Raw genomic sequence first — 17,792 nt, 5'->3', positions numbered from 1 at the left:
ACTTGTCTAAAATATATAGTTAGTTATTGGTAAAAATTCTACTTATAATAAACAATTTCAAATAATGTCAATGTGACAACACCTTCTTATTCTTTAAAAGGATTTTTTTACTATATGTTTAAAACATCTATTAAATAAATTATTGTTTTATATTATAATAATAAAAAAAAGGTAAAGAATAGGTTAATCTGATATTTGAAAACCGGTTTACTTCCATGTTGAATTTGAAAACTAGTTTACTGCCACGCTTTGAAAACACTTTTAATGTTATTAGACCCGTATAATAAACGGGTTTAAGGATAGAATATATTCATAATAATTTTGCTGCAAGTTTATACTCACCAGGTGTCCTAAATGGCGTTATTTTTTTAGGCTTGCCAAACTATTGATAATTAACAAAGGTCAGTGTTCCAGTGGCGTTATCAAGAAATATTGATTGAAAGAATGGTTTATGTAATGGAACTCGACTACAGGTCCTATCATTGGGTGATCAGTTTATTGAGGCACTCATATTACGCGGAAGTAATACTAGCACGTGAACGTTTATCCCTAGATTTAGTTTAATACCGCCAGATAGAAGGATTCCGTTTATATTGAAAAGAGGCAGTTTGCTCTCGCCCTATGTTTTGCCATGACGATAAATAAAAGTATATGACAATTTCTATGTAAAGTTGGTTTGTTTCTAAAAGAATGAGTTTTTACACATGACCAACTATTGCATTATCTTTGGTAAAAAAATAACTTATGTAAATTTATGAAGAGAATATAAAATTAAAAAATTTAAAAATTTATATCGTTAAACCCGTGTAGTACACGGGTCTAATAATCTAGTTAATAATATAATTCACTTGTATAATTGTACATAGTACATAAAATTAATCACAAGTAATGATGGGAAAATCGAGGCACTTACCTAACCATCTTATGTATCAAAATTAAGACCTTGATTGCTGAAGAATAAGCGTAGTAAGCATACTATGATTGATTCGCGAGTGTTGTACGATAAAGGGTATGAATGTTTGTATTTTAAGTTTGTTATGGCTTGGGTGAGTTTACATTTTTTGATCAGTTATGGTTCAAAAAGTGTCTACGACATGAGCCTAACTTTAGATCCAACATGTATAAAGCCCAATAGCCCATTGTATAATCATTGGGTCGGGTTTTAGAAGCCCACTTGTTAGGCCTTTCAATGTTTTGATTTTGTTAGGCCTTTCTTTTGTATTTTTTTCCTTTTGAAACTTTTTATTCTCTCTAATATGTTTGTCATGTGTTAACGTTGCGTTTTCCAAAAAGGGTCAAGTTATTGATATTTCTAGAAAAGTAATATTTTATTTAAATCCAACCTACTTCGTGGCTATGAGTGTAAACGAGCCAGGCTGAGCCTGAGCCCGACTCAGTTCGAGCCTACTTATTTGAGCTCGAGCTCGACTCGGTTCGAGCTATTTGAAGAACAAAACTCAAATGAGCTAAAACTCGGCTCAAGCTCGCTTAAATGTGTCAAAGCTCGGCTCGAGCTTGGCTTGCCAATGTATCATCATTACCATTATCATTATATATAAAAAAAAACTAAAATTTTGTTTGGGCTCGTTTAGGCTCGCGAGCCTAAGTGAGCTTTGTATTTCAGGCTCGAGCTCGGACTCGATAACGAAATGAGCTCTCGGGCTGGGGCTCGTTCGAGCTTTTAACCGAGCCAATCACGAGTAGCTCGGGGTCGCAACTCGCACGCCAACAAGGCATATCTCAAGCTGCAAGATGGGTATAACACCTGGCCTAGCTTGGCTTATCATTTCGTCTCCCAATCGATATTATTTCGACTTGACCGTAGTCCCGAAACTCACACCCCCCTTCTAACAAGTTTAACACTTTTCATCTTAGAAATCCCAGTCTTAGGGGGAGACCACACTGCCAATGTATGCCCTTCCCGCATTTTTATTTTTATTTGAACATTCTATGTTTGTATCAATTTTTTTTTTTTTTCAAAATTTGGACATCAGATTGCAAGTGCCCACTCATATAGTTGTTATTTCTCAAGACTCACTTGCTAGATTGTTGTTACAAGTTGCAACACAACCCTTTTGTAGTTATGTACTTAACCCGTTTTTAATATACTAACACAAAAAAGGTAACAAGTTGTAATAGTAACAATATAAAAAGGGAATGAGATTGACATATATGCCTAACACATGGAATATTTGCATCCGGAATCGAAATACCCTCATCTATCAATATCATCTTCACATATATGTTGGAGATGACAAAATCTTTGACAGTGATATAAGGCCACCTCAAATTAATGAGTGACAAATAGAGACGTGGAGTTTAGCCAAACAGGTGACTAGAGGTGTACAATTTGACATCAAACAGTTTTCTTGTCACACATAGTAGGCTTCACAGACATCTCATTTAACAAAACAAAAGAGCCTAACTAAATGTTTGGTTAATTTTGTTGTTTTAATAGTGAAACTTGATGTATAAAGAGTAATGGATATCATGTCACCAAATCAATAGAACGTGTGATGTGTGTCCTTTTTATTATGTCTTTTTACTTGTAGAAATAAACAACCTAGAAAATCTAATGTGAAAGATTAAATAACAATTCAACTTTGTTCAATTGAGTCCCCTGAATTTACTATTTGAGATAACAAAGACCCAATCTTTGTAACACCAACGTAAAAGACTACACGGAGTGAAGCGTTGTGAGGGGCAGGTGGGTGCCCCTCCACGCCCACCTTAAGTTTGGAGAGGGCGTTGCCCATTTTAATGTCAAGATCTCCCCTTGCTTTGCCTCCATTTATTTCTTTGACCAACTTGATTTTTGGGGGCACCCCTTGCATTTTTTGATGTGGAGGACTAAGCCCACATGGTTCACGTGACGCCTGCGTAGCAGGGTGGGGGCTTTGCCCTTGCCCTCATGACTCCTTTTAGTCTAAAACAATCTATTTTTACATATACATCATTAATCACATTTTTTTAAGAATAAATTATGTTAAATGGAGCTTTTACAATAAAGATACAAACATACAAGGGTGATGGTTTCCAAGATTGTTGCCAAATGAAAAAAAAACATCACATTACTGCTTGTAAGGATTCAATTGAGTTGGACTTAGAAACGTCGATCAATCCAATAACCCTAGCAATCTTAACGAACAGGAAACAAAAATAGATAGCTAAAAGACCACCTCCCAATGTTCGGTCGAGCCGCATTTCCCTGTTGGGCAACACCACAAGAGCCCATAATAAACCCCCAATCAAGAAACCAATGGTTTCACACAAATAAGGGTTCTCCGGCACCACATATGATGCCGGATAATCCAACCAACACGCAATTACAAACGAAAACCCTAGCCCAACAAAAATATTAAACACAGGTCCAGCATAACAACCTGCTATAGCAATCCGGGCTCCATTGGGCCCGTCTTGCATTGCCATAGCAACATTCGTCGCCAAGTCACCAAGTGAGTTGCCCCAAGCTAGTACAGTAAGCCCTAAAACTGAAGGGCTGATCCCAACAATAGTCCCTAGTGACTGCAACAAAGAGACCAACTCCTCAGCAGTGATGTATGTCCATGTGACACTCATCAAAAACCCACTTGCATACCAAAGCAACAAACACTTTTGTGGTGCAATCGTACTACTTGTAAAAGCAAATGTACAACTCCCTAAAGCAATCCCAATCACTAATGCAATAAACCACACCACCACACCAGCTTTTGAACCCATTTTGTTTTGTGAGTTCAAAATAAGAGCTAGCATAATTGGGCTTAAGCCCATTGAAACCACACCAAATGGCTTGCACCATTTTTCTTTAGTAACCATTGGTATTGTAACCCTTCTTGGCAAATAAAGTGGCAACCCAATAACAAACAAAACCCACATGACAACACTTTGTTTCTTGGGTACAACTTTATCTGCAGAACGTACAAGTAACGGCAGCATGGAACCATGATCATGAACATCAGTTGAAACAACACTCTGTTTCTTCATGCTGACAAAATGCATATACGAAACCAAACATATGTAAACAACGTAAGCAGAAGCGAAAACAATTGATGCCCACAAGTTAATTCTACCAATAATAACGACCACAAGAAGATTCGAGAGAGAAAATATAAGAAACACAACGTCTCTGATGAAATTAGGTTTATCAACAATGACAGTTTTGCGACGGTACGAGATTAACAAGCTGAGAATTCCGACAACAATAGTTGAAACAAAAATTGCCCCACCGAGAATTGTGTTGAGGCCGATGTCGCCGCCATCTCCGGCGGCGGTGAAGGAGATAATGGTGGCGAAAACGTCCGGTGCGCCGTTACCTAACGGAAGAAGAGTAGTTCCGGCGATAGCAGGGGAGAGGTTTAATGTTTTAGAGAGGTGGTCAACGGCGGGGCAGAAGTAATCGGAGGCGGTGTTGGTTAATATGTAGAAGAGGATTGCTAGCCATACGAGGAGAAGAAGGAAGCCTAATTTGGGATGTTTGTGTAAGTTGCAGTAGAAGATTTGGAGGTAGTTTATGTAGCCTTTTGGGTGGCAATTTGAGTGAGTTTTGATGTATGTGCAGGTGGTGCAAGTGGTGGTGGTTGTGGGAGTTGCGGAGGGTGTGAGGAAGAAGGATGTGATGAGGAAGATGGTGAGGTTGCAGGTGGTAATGGTAACTGCCATTGGAGAGTGGAGAGATTTGAAGGTGTTGGAGCAGAGGGTTGTGTGTATTTATGGGGACGATGAAGGGTTGATGACAAATATTTATAGGAATTCGGTTGGTATTTATTCTGTTATGTTTGTTACGCTGCCTATACTCGCTACAAAGACTGAAAGAGGAAACCCATAAAATAAAGTAACTATATACGAAAAAATTAATTACACGTCTTTTACACCGATTGCCTACAAAGATATTGGCACGTGTTTGACGTCGATCAAAACCCATAAAATCGATACCAGTTTCGATAATTCTGATAGTGGTGCTGATGTTGTTTGGTTGGAAACGTTTAGGTTAGTTACAGTATTGGTTCGACACGGACATTCGCTCCAACCTATGATACCGGAAAAATACTCTATATAGAACTAAGGGTGTCCATCGGGTTTTTTCTTCGAGTTTCAGGTTTTTCGGGTGAGGCTGTTCAGTTTTTTATCTGGAAAAAAATCGACCCGATAACCAACCCATTTAAAGTTCGGGTTAGTCGGGTTTAGGTTATTCGGGTTCAGGTTAGTTCGAGTCGGATTGTTTGGTTTTCGAGTTTAGCAGTATGGGTTAGGATCAAATACAAAGGATAAAATAAATAAGAAGGGTAAGAAGAATTCTAGTCCATTGATCTTAGATTTGAAGGGTTGAGATTAGTTGTAGGGAAAAGAAGATAATAGAAGGGCATAAAGGGAATCCTATATTTATGGATTTTCTCTTTCCACATGCAAGGCACATGCCAATTCCCCTATCGATTTAAAATGTCCATAACTTTTTCATATGACATATTTTTAAAAAAAAATTCACAATAATAACGAGCGTTTTATCAAAACCTATAACACAATGTTAAAGGTCCAGGTCATTGTGTCTTTTAGCTGGGTTTTGGTCAGTAGAGTTTCTATACATTGTGTTATTATCAAAACCTATAACACAATATTAATTTGGGTTCTATCCATTGTGGTTTTTATAAGAACCTATAACACAATAAATGACACAATGAAGATGGTGTTATATCTGGGGGGGGGGGGGGTTATTGCACGGACCTCCCGGCCGCTGGAGTGATCCCACTCCACAAGCTAGCAACGTCCCAATGCTGCCTGGCGGTGAATACCCCATCCCGAGCTGAGTCCGTTTCCCTCTGGGAAGAAGGTGGCAGAATACCCCCTGCCTGGACTCGAACCCGGGTCTCTGTGAAGAGTAGAGGTGGGACTGGCCAACTGGGACACCCCAGTTGGTTAGATGGTGTTATATCTGTGTTTTCTATAAATTGTGTTATTAGTTCAGATCATTGTGTTTAATATGTTATTCATTGTGTTATAATATGCTGTCCATTTTGTTTTAATAATTTGTTCAATTTTTTATTATCTTTGTTCATTGTGTTTTAGTTTGTTGTGTATTGTGTATTGTGTTTTTAGTTTGTTTTCCATTGTGTCTTCATCTGCTCTCCATTGTGTCTTTTATCTATTGTCATTAATTGTGTCTTTTATCTGTTGTCATCAATTGTGTTTTTATTTAGTCTGATACTTATTGTGTTATATGTTATCGTCATTGTGTTATACGTTATGGTCATTGTGTTTTAGTATGTTGTCCGTTGTATCTTTATTTGTTGTCATTGATTGTGTTTTTTATCTACTTTACATTGTGTTTTACATCATGTCCATTGTGTTAGTATCAAAACCTGTAACACAATGTTAATTTGGGTTCTATCCATTGCGGTTTTATAAGAACCTATAACACAATATATGACACAATGAAGATGGTGTTATATCTGGGTTTTCTATAAATTGTGTTATTAGTTCAGGTCATTGTGTTTAATATGTTATTTATTGTGTTTTAATATGTTGTCCATTGTGTTTTAATAATTTGTTCAATTTTTTTATTATCTTTGTTCATTGTGTTTTAGTTTGTTGTGTATTGTGTTTTTAGTTTGTTTTCCATTGTGTCTTCATCTGCTCTCCATTGTGTCTTTTATCTGCTGTCATTAATTGTGTCTTTTGTCTGTTGTTATCAATTGTGTTTTTATTTAGTCTGATACTTATTGTATTATATGTTATCGCCATTGTGTTATACGTTATGGTCATTGTGTTTTACTATGTTGTCCATTGTGTCTTTATTTGTTGCCATTGATTGTGTTTTTGATCTACTTTACATTGTGTTTTACATCATGTCCATTGTGTAATATGCAACTGAGTTTTTTTAATTTTTTTTTTGAAAAATATAACAATATGGTACTCATATTAAAGATAAAAAACGCTCGATTTTATGGTATAATTTTTTTTTTAAAAACAAATGATGTATAAAAAAGTTACGAACGTTTAAAAATTGGGGGGGGGGGGGGGAATAACATGTGACTTGCATGTGCATATTCTCTTTCCTATTGTAGACAAAATTACCATTTTCATTTAATTCCTTCTATGACACTTGTCACTATCTGGTGGCTTCTTACCCTTTTTATTTTTAAATACTTTGTATTATAACTCAACCCTAGAAGTAAAATGATAATAATATAATTTTTTTTTACAAAAATAGCATTAAAATTCATATTACTACTTTAAAAATATCTTCATAGTTCAAACATTATTTGACAATATGCTAATATAATATTTAAAAGTCCAAAAACTTAATGTTCCATATATTAAAGACTCAAAACCAAAACACTTCTATAAAAAAAAAAACAATAAAATTTCAGGGGTTTTCGGGTTTCGGGTTTTTCGGGTCGGGTTGTTCGGGTTTTTGGCCGGGAAAAAGTGACGCGATAACGAACCATTTAAAGTTCGGGTTGGCCGGGTTCAAGGTTTCTCGGGTTCGGGTTTTTCGGGTGTTCGCTAATTCAGGTTCAGATGGCTTTGAATTCGAGTTAGGTTTCGGATTTTGGATAAAAATAAACAGCCCTATATCGAATGATTTAAAGTAAAACACATTCTTAATTAAAACTTATACCGAAATGTCCATAAAAATAGGCACCTCAAAACGGTATTTTAAAAATGTGTATATACCAAACGTTTTGTTTGGGATATTATTGAAAAGCAAAGTTTAGTTTTGTGTCATTATGTTTTGTGAAAGAGACTATATGGTCCATGGCTAGAAGAAGATGTTATGTGTAAATAGTGAAGTTTTGATAGTTAAGATGATCATTAGTCATAACAAACATTAATGTATTTTGACACTATAGTCTACTAAGATGATGACATGTCCAAACAAAAGGTGTATCTTAACCACACATTATCCCAAAGATCATACCATGGTCTATAAACAGAGCATGACATGCGACAATATGTTTTCTTGTCACTACAACAATCACATTAAGCGGCTGTTTGTTTACCTCTTAATGAGGCTCTTAATGGTTCAAACTTTTTACCGGTTCAGCACTTAATGGTTCAGACTGTTTGTTTCGCGAGCAAATGTCTGAATGATTCAGACATTTGTCTCTGAATGGTTAACCATTATACTGAGTCTGAATGGTTAAGACCTCTAATCTCAATTGGTCAGACATTTGTCTCTGAACGATTAAGCATTACACTGATTCTTAATGGTTTAAATCTTTTATTGGTTCAGTACTTAATGATTTAGACCTTTTACTGGTTCAGCACTTAATAATTCAAAAGTTGTCATGCCCCTAACAGAATGACTCAACTTTTTACATGTGAATACTCATTTTCAAAAGGAAAGTTAAGATTTAATATCGGGCACATAATACTGGAATACTCTATTTTTGTCTATTGTGATGAGGCGAACACTGTTATATATATTTTTCTTATATCACAAATTAAGACTTTGAAGCACATGCAAAGTCCGTAACAAACACAGTTAAGCAAAATTAATTGATTTAGGAAGTATGACAACGTAAAACAAAAGGAAATATATAGTAAAAGTAAAATATTAAACCTTGCTTTCATAAAAATAAAATAGCTAGCTAATGTCTTTTCTTACAGAAACATCACTAAATTTATAACCTACACCAGCATTTGTAAAAAAAGTAACTTTTGTGTGTTACTTTAAAAAAAAAACAAAGAAAAAGAAAACATAGGCCCTGTAAAAACAATAGTAACTAAGACTAGAAGGTATGGTTTGGATGGGCTTGGAGGGGATGAGCCGCCACATAGGCGCCACGTAGGAGTGGCTTGGAGGGGATGGACCTAGGGGGGTGGGGGATGAACCCCTTTATGTATATATATGTATATATGTATAGGTATATGTGAGAGGAAAAGGAAGAAGGAGGCACGGCGGACCCGGCTGTGGGTCGCCGTTTGTGACGGAAGCCGGAAGAGGGGGGCGGTGTGGGGGTCCGGCGCCGGGCCAAGCCGGGCCAAGCCGGCCCCCATACCTTCTAGTCTAATGCATTTGCAAATTTAAATCGTGTGAAATTTCTGAGAAGTTTCTTCCCTTGAACCTTTTTTCCATTTTGGAAAGGTTACCTGAAAACCATTTCACATTGAATATTTTCTTTCATGAGAAAGGTCATTTGTACTTGCATGAGTGACGATACTCATCAGGAGGTCTTTAATTCATGTTGTAAAGTTTGGGTAGTAGAACTTTATTACTCATTTTACCTATACACATTAAATGTTTTATTTACCAACTCTGATTAAAACACTTTCGTTGCTACATTTCCGGCTGTTGCCCGATTAAAGACTTGTACAAGTTTCAACTTTTTTCCAGTCTTTTTGATGTTGCAACATGTAAAAAAACTCGTTATAATATGTCCCGATTCCGGGAACCGTATGGTAACCTCCAGACGCTCAAGTCTATGATAGCGATACCAATGATAGCTTAAATTTAGAGAGAGAATCAAGAGACAGAGAATAATGCCAAAACCAAGCTAAGAGCATTCATATCCAACCCCCTAAAATTATATATACATTCCACTAAAAAACAACTCCTATATCAATATATTTCTACTAAAAATAAATACTTTTTCTCTCTCCTTTTCAATTAAATGATATTTTATACATTTATCATTACATTTTTCTCTCTCCTTCACTGACAACCACTTTCGATATATATTAAAAAATTATAGTGGGTGAACAGTGTCCCCCTAAATATACAGATGAACAGTAACATTTTCTCTCTCCTCCACTCACAACCACTTTTTATACTTTTTATATTTTAAAAACACCACACTAAGAATATGATGCCTTGGATGTGAATGCTCTAAGGTCATTATGACCTAGCTCAACTGTTCAATTAACAACTATCAACTATCTATTACACGAGTTACAACATCGATCCACTATCTATTACAACTTTACAAAAAAAAAAAAAAAAAAATAGACACCTATGCTTTTAACAATTAGTTTTCGTTTCAAGTATGAGCCTCTAGTATCTTACTGTTATGATAGACACGTAAAAAAATCATTCCTGTGACAAGTAATTTATTTTAGCTATTATTAATTAATTATTAACTATATATTAATTTACAAATATATTTTCTCTCACAAAAGCACTATTCAATCTTCTTTTGTTTTTAACCCTTTAACTTTTCAACCTTCCATGTTTAACCCCTTTTTTTTTCTTTTTAACCCTTATACTTTTAAACCTTCCATGTTTAACCCTTATACTTTTCATTGATTTTTTTACATTTTAACCCTTATCCTTTTAAACCTTTACACGGTTGTCAAAAGAGTTTATGGTCACAATTTTTTTATTGTTTAACGGCTCAGTCGCAACGTGTGAGTCCTACGTCGACTTAGTTATTTTTTTATGTTTTACGTATCAGGCAAATTTTTGCGAGTTAACACGTTGCAACCCGTGTGCGTGATTCAACGATTTTTATTATTATTTGTTTACTTTTAGCCCTACACTTTTCATCTTTTACAAACTAGTCACCAAATATTCGATATACGTTGGGCATGCGTGGTTTAACGTTCTGCCGCAAAACACGGTTCCTAAATACTAGTTATCATAAGGTTAGTTGCACAAGTCCTAAAACTAGCTATCATAAAGTTGCAACTTATAGGTACAACTGGTTGAAGATTTGAAGCCCAAGATAAAAGTCATGAGAAATTGAGAGGGTGCAAGAAAAGTGTATAAATACGTTATACGACTAACTGTAAATAACTGGTTTAAGCCCAATATGAAAGCCATTACCATGAGGCCCAAATCAAAAGGGTCAACAACCATTCTATTGATTTCTTGATTGGGCCGGGCTTAGAAGCCCACTGCAAATATCGCGCGCCAGCCAGTCAGCAAAACTAACGGATAGAATCTCCGACTCCATAACCATCACCATCACCACCACCACCACCACCACCCCACTCTCCTCCGTTATCGAAATGCTACCAAACAGCAGCAGCAGCAGCAGCTTCCATGGCGGTCCTTCTTCTCACTTCGCACATTCAACAAGTAACAACCAGTAGACACAACAATAAACCCTACCTGCCCGTTGCAAAACCTCATTTTCTTCCTTCTCTATCTACTTTACTTCTATCCAAAAGAATATCCTCATATTCCTTCAAAATTAGGGCCCTAAATGGCGATTCTGACGGTGCCACAGCCTCGGAAAAGGATCCTAGACCGTTTTTTCCTAACCTCCACACGGTTAAAATCCCCGTTGGAGACAGACACGTAAGTCAGCCATTTCAGTTATAATTTTAAGTTAGTTATTATATGCATAGGGTTTCAAAATCAATAAATCATTTTATAATTCTATAACAATATATGTGTTTAACAGATTATAGTGGAGACTGGTCAAATAGGAAGACAAGCTAGTGGATCTGTTGTTGTAAGAGATGGAGAAACTGTAAGTCATGAATATTTATACAAAAGCAAATTTATGATATTTTTATCCTAATTTATGTGATTGATTAGAATAATGTGTTGAAGAGTGGATTGTTTTATTTATGCAGATTGTCTACACATCTGTTTGTTTATCTGAAGTTCCAAGTGAGCCTTCTGACTTTTTCCCTATGTCTGTAAATTATCAAGAGCACTTTTCGGCAGCTGGTAGAACTAGGCAAGTGTCATGCTTGTTTGCTTTTTTAGTGTTGCATAAAAGGTAGTGTTTATGGTTGTAATACTATGCATGCATTTTGATTCTTGATTCTTATTTTACAGTGGAGGTTTTTTTAAGCTGGAGGAAAGGACAAAGGACCATGAGGTATTGTTATGAAGGATATATAAAGTGTGGCTAAATGCATTTCGGGTTTCTTGTTAAACAAAAATATGCATTTCTGTTTAAAGTTGCATCGAAATGTAAACAAAAAACAGAAAGTGTTATTCTTTTATTTTTCGTACCAAGAATGGTATCTGACTTGGCTTCTTTCAGTAGTTGCTACCCTGTTTGGGGTTAGTGTTTTTCGTGAGTCTACTTTCTGAATAAAATGTATTTCGTGGTAAAGCAACTGATATATCGAGGTCGTTATTTTCTATTTTTTTGTGTTGAACCTACTGAAATTGTATGTAAGTGTAGTTAATTGTGTAATCTACATTACAATCTTCATTATGGTATTAGCTTCTTCAATACCACATCACGCTCACACGTTGATGAATATCAGAGTTCTGAGGGATATTTATTATTGTAATACAGGTGCTTATTTGTAGATTAATTGATAGGCCATTGCGGCCAACCATGCTCAAGGGCTTCTACCATGAAACTCAAATACTATCATGGGTATGTACTTTGCATACATTCAAGTATCAGTTTTCGTAGCATGCTTCTTTTTCATATGTCATGCAGCTAGCTTAAGCTGCTTCCAAAGCTTGTAGCTGATTATTTGACGCTGTACAAGTTTATTCAAACCTTCTGTTAATTCTTGTTGGAACTCAATAATTCATGTGCAGGTTATGAGCTATGATGGATTGCACTCCCCAGATTCTCTGGCTGTAACAGCAGCTGGAATTGCGGTGTAAGATCCATCAACAACTTACGCATTTTTGCTATTAGATGGCATCATAGGTTATTTTGATTTCAGCTACCTAATTACAGTTATCGCTGCTACATTATGTACCTAACAGAGCTCTATCAGAAGTACCAACTACAAACACAATAGCAGGAGTTCGAATCGGTTTGATCAGTGATAAGTTTGTTGTGAATCCAACAACCGTGGAGATGGAAAATTCAAAACTAGATCTATTGTTAGCAGGCTCAGAAACCGGGATATTAATGATAGAGGTTGTAACCATGCTTCTTTAGTTGTTAGTACACTATTATGTTTGAAGCTGATACTCAGTGTTGACACTAGTATTTTGTGTTTATGTATTTTAGGGTTACTGTGACTTTCTTCCTGAAGAAAAGCACTGTCTTTATTAGAGGAAAAAGTTTTGAGTATACTTACTGAGGAGGGTTATGTAAACAAAGGTGAAACTTGCGTTAATGCTGCAATAACTCCAGATATGTTGGAGGACGAAGATGAGGAGGAAGAATTTGTTGTTGATGGTCTAGTTGATGAAGGCGATGTTCACATAAAGCCAGTTTTAAAAAAAACAGTTCCCACGGTATCATTATTGCCCTCTTCTTTGTGTTTTTTAATTATTTAATCCATGTGACATCTTTTTACGATAAACAACCCATTCCCTAAGTAATTGGTTTGAGATAAAAGACCCAACATCTGAGGTTGCTGAATGGTTCAATGTGATAAATCTGTTCATATTCTTACAGTTGTTAGTCAAGCCGTATAGGTGTATGTTTATCATCTTGATTTATTCCTTTTTCTTTTGCTAGTGTATCACTTTCACGAAATTCATAATTACACGTGGTTGGGAATGTCTGTTAATGATTTTTCTTCTTTACCATGCAGTTTTACTCTGATGTAGATGTGAAATTGGTGTTCAAAAGTGTTACTTCCAAATACCTGCGGTAACGAATAGTTGAGGTATGCCTACGAACACCTGCTATTAAGAAACCGCCTAAAACATAGATGGGATAGACACCACTTTCATCTTTCGATACTTAATAATGCCTTCATGGAAGTTTCTTTTTTTTTTTTTTCTATTTTTATGGAAAATTTTATTAAGGGAGGGAAAAGAAGTGATGGAAGAACTTTGGACGAGATACGTGTTATTGATGCAGAATGTGGGTTACTTCCTAGAGCACATGGAAGTGCTCTTTTTCACACGTGGGGAAACACAGGTTTGTATTTCAAATATTACAATTAGCTTTATATGACTTTAGATATCATAGAATAAATATTTTAGTTAAAGTATTTTGCAGATGCGAATGAACTTAAAATAATAGTATGATGTTCTAAGTGTTACAGTCGTTGGCAGTAGTTACCCTTGGTGATAAACAGATGGCGCAAAGAATAGATAACCTTGCTGGTGTAGAAGATGTGAAAAGGTTCTATCTTCAGGCGTGACCGTGTTTGAGTTTAAGGCCCGTTTATGAAATTTTCAGTTATTTTCCAATTACTTTGCTGACTAGAAATCTTTTGTTGATTATACAGTATTCATTCCCACCATCATGTGTTGGGGAAGTAGGGCGAATTGGAGCACCAAGTAGAAGAGAAATCGGTCATGGTACACTTGCAGAAAGAGCCCTAGAACCGATTTTGCCTTCTGAAGATGAATTTCTGTATACTATACGTGTTGAGAGCACCATAACCGAAAGTAATGGATCTTCAAGGTGTGTCAGTTATTTAGGTTTAATTAAGAAAACTGTTTTCAAGTCTTTTTTTTTTCATTTTCTATTCTATGGGATGTGATAGTATGGCATCAGTTTGCGGGGGATGCCTTGCGTTAGAAGACGCTGGAGTACCACTAAAGAACTCTATTGCGGGTATAGCAATGGGCATGGTTCTCGACACAAAGGAATTTGGGGGAGACGGGACCGCACTTATTTTATCTGACATCACTGGCTCCGAGGATGCTTCTGGAGATATGGACTTTAAGGTAAGTATTTAAAAGAAGCTACTTAGGTCCTTCTAAACACGTTTTTGAGGGGTTCATCCATCATGTTTTGGAACGCTGGTTTTATCAACAATATATAAAACATTACTGACTTTTAAATATACAGGTTGCTGGGAATGATGATGGGGTAACGGCATTCCAGATGGATATAAAGGTTATGTATGCTATCTTTCTGTGTTTTCTTTATTGTCAACAAGTATGGTGGATATGGATGGTTTTATATCTGAATTATATTCCTTTCTACATTGTAGGTAGCAGGAATTACATTGTCAACAATGAAGCATGCTTTATTGCAAGCAAAGGAAGGGCGAAAATGTATTCTTGGTAAATTTCTAACTCATAATATCAATATATTTGAATTATTATTACCATTTTTCACGTATAATTACACGTTTTGTATTTCCAGCTGAGATGTTAAAATGCTCACCTCCCCCATCAAAGCAGCTTTCTAAGTACGCTCCACTTATTGTTGTTATGAAGGTTAGTTGTCATCTCTCATCCCGTTTGTTCCAACATGACATGGGATATAAATATCTGTATTATTCATATTTTCTTAAACAACTGTTGTAGGTTAAATCTGATAAAGTTAACAAAATTATTGGTTCTGGGGGTAAAAAGGTCAAGAGTATTATTGAAGAGACTGGTGTGGTGTGGAATCTATTGAAACTCAAGATAATGGAACGGTAAGCTAAATATGCCATCTTTTTTATGCTGTTGTTCTTGTAGTCTCACATGTGGCATTGACTATTTCAGGTCAAAATAACGTCAAGAGATTTGGCAAGCTTAGAAAAGACTAAAGCGATTATTAGTAACTTGACAATGGTTCCAATTGTTGGTGATATATACAGGTAATATTCTTTTTATGTGAAAGTACTACTTCCTTCTGATTTTTTGTCAAATAATTTATTTTATAGTGTGGTTTATATATATACAATATTAATTCTCATTGGATTCTGTGATGTTTTGTGATAGGAATTGTAAAATTACATCTATTGTTCCGTATGGAGTTTTTGTTGAGATAGTTCCAGGCCGAGAGGTATAGCTTCTATCCCACGTACCAATCATTACCTTATGTTTAAACCGCATTTTTGTGTGCCATTAGTTTAATATATGTATTATGAACATGTTTTCTTATACGTGGGAACTTACAATTTGAGCTCCATTTCAGGGGCTCTGTCACATCAGTGAGTTGTCCAGATCGGTTGTCAAAACCAGAAGATGCAAGTGTTAACACATTTGTTATCGAACTTATCGTCTTGTATTCTTTCAATCAGTTCATGGTTATTTTTGTTGATTTGTTTCAGGCTTTCAAGGTTGGAGACCTTGTTGATGTTAAACTAATTGAGGTTTGAAGTTCTTTCCTTGTATGCCTAACTTTTCATTATCTTTAACAAAAAGGGACTTGTTTCAGTTTTTTGGTAGTTATTCAGAGTTTTGTTTTCATTGTAATTTACAGATCAATGAGAAAGGACAACTTCGATTAAGCCGAAAAGCACTGCTTCCAGATCAGGGTACTGATAAACCTAATGAAAATCAGCGTACAGCTGGTGTGTCCAAAGACAAAAGTAAATCTAGACAAAGATCAAGCACACCAAAGGGTGATGTGGATATAAGCCCTGAAGGTACGTTTACCAAGAGATATGTAGGCCCCCGAAAAAATGAGTCAAAAACGAGCAGCAGCAAACCTGATACCTATGCATCTAGTGACAGTGGAGGTGCACTAGTTAATGGAGAGGCTCAAGTTGGTTGAAGGAACATGGGGGTAAAAAAGTAAATATGATCTGTTTTGACATAAAGTGTATGGTGGAATAGGGGATGATGACCTGCTCTGCTCCAAAAGGATACGAGGTATATAAATCATCGATTTCAGAAAGAGCAAAAGCACTCTCCAGTTAAATAATAACATGTCGATAAAACTTAATTATTGGCAGGAGTTCAGTATGTTTCATCAGCAGTTGGAATTTGGAAACAGCAACTGGGACTGCCAAACTAACTTTTATTCAGTTCCTTATGATTCTACAATGTAAGTAATTTGATTACTCTTCTGGAGGCCAGTCAAAGAAAAATATAGTAGTTATAAAGACCAGCTGACGCTGCATTGTAAATTTGAAAGATGAGGATGAACTTGCATCAACTTTTGGCGCTTTCTGTACAGAAAAATATAGTTACAGGAGCACGTTTTTGACTAGTTAATAGTAGTGATTTAAGGGTGTTTGCTGCTAGATTGAATCAAACTGCTACGTGAAATGTTGTTATTGCTTTTTTAGTTTCATGCATTTGACTAAAAACAAGGACCCAGATCTGTTTTCAGTTAATTTTATACAAGAGTAAACTGCCAAAATGATCCTTGAGGTTTGGTCACTTTTGCCACTTTAGTCTAAAACTCAAACCTTTTGAATCTGGGTCCCTATGGTTTCAATTTTGTTGTCATTTTCCTCCCTTTTAATGAAGGGCAACATGGTCTTTTAACGTTTTATTAATGAACATCAGTTTTAATTTTTTTTTATTTGTTATAATAAAACGTTAAAGTACCATTTTGTCTTTCATTAAAAGGGAGGAAAAAGATAAAAGAACCGGATGTTAACTGAAAAATCTGACCAAATTTTGTTTTTATATGAAAATGACAACAAAATTGAAACCACAGAGACCCAGATTTAAAAGGTTTGAGATTTGGACTAAAGTGACAAAAGTAACCAAACCTCGTAGACCATTTTGGCAGTTTACTCTTTATACAATTTGCGATCAATTGCTACGGCCATGAACAGCTGGAATGAAATCTTTGTGTTTGTTGTCGGGTTTCCAAACCAGCTGAACCGTCTGTCTGATTCACAGATAACCTTATTAGTTACTACCTCCTCTAATCGGTGGTTTTTTCCTTTAAAACGCTGGTCCAAGTATTAAACTTAAGTGTCTTGTTCACTTAATCCTAGTAGTATAAATATAAACTAATAAGAGCATCACCAATAAGGAAGCCTAAAAACACATAAAAATGTGCCACGTCAGCCGCCACTTCATAAAAACACCAATTCTTTAAAAACACCTAAACCCACCCAATAAGAAAACCTAAAACCATTAACAAATCATCACCACTTTTTTTAAATTAATACCCAACCCCACTTGCCTGCCAATGGACCCACCATCCATCCGTTTTTTCTTGTTTTTGTAGACATACATCACCCAAAAAATGGGTATGAAAAACAAACATCACAATAGAAAAAACATGCAAATATGCCACATAGGCATTGAAAAACACTGAAAAATCACCTATTGGTGA

The 17,792-nt window shown here is 35.8% G+C and overlaps 1 protein-coding gene and 1 pseudogene across 1 annotated transcript; one reads left to right on the top strand and one right to left on the bottom strand.

Annotated features, from left to right (window-relative positions):
- Positions 1-2,981: 2,981 nt before the first annotated feature.
- LOC110904383 (cation/calcium exchanger 1) lies at positions 2,982-4,757 on the bottom strand. Its single transcript, XM_022150239.2, has one exon. The coding sequence runs from the start codon at positions 4,657-4,659 to the stop codon at positions 3,067-3,069; it is 1,593 nt and encodes a 530-aa protein (XP_022005931.1). The 5' UTR covers positions 4,660-4,757; the 3' UTR covers positions 2,982-3,066.
- A 6,127-nt stretch (positions 4,758-10,884) lies between these two features.
- On the top strand, positions 10,885-16,788 carry LOC110904382 (annotated as a pseudogene).
- The last annotated feature ends 1,004 nt before the right edge of the window (positions 16,789-17,792 follow it).

The sequence above is a fragment of the Helianthus annuus genome, chromosome 14 (genome assembly GCF_002127325.2).
Source record: "Helianthus annuus cultivar XRQ/B chromosome 14, HanXRQr2.0-SUNRISE, whole genome shotgun sequence".
Taxonomy (NCBI): Eukaryota; Viridiplantae; Streptophyta; class Magnoliopsida; order Asterales; family Asteraceae; genus Helianthus; species Helianthus annuus.
The sequence above is the reverse complement of the archived record's forward strand: the minus strand, read 5'-3'. Positions and strand labels throughout refer to the sequence as shown.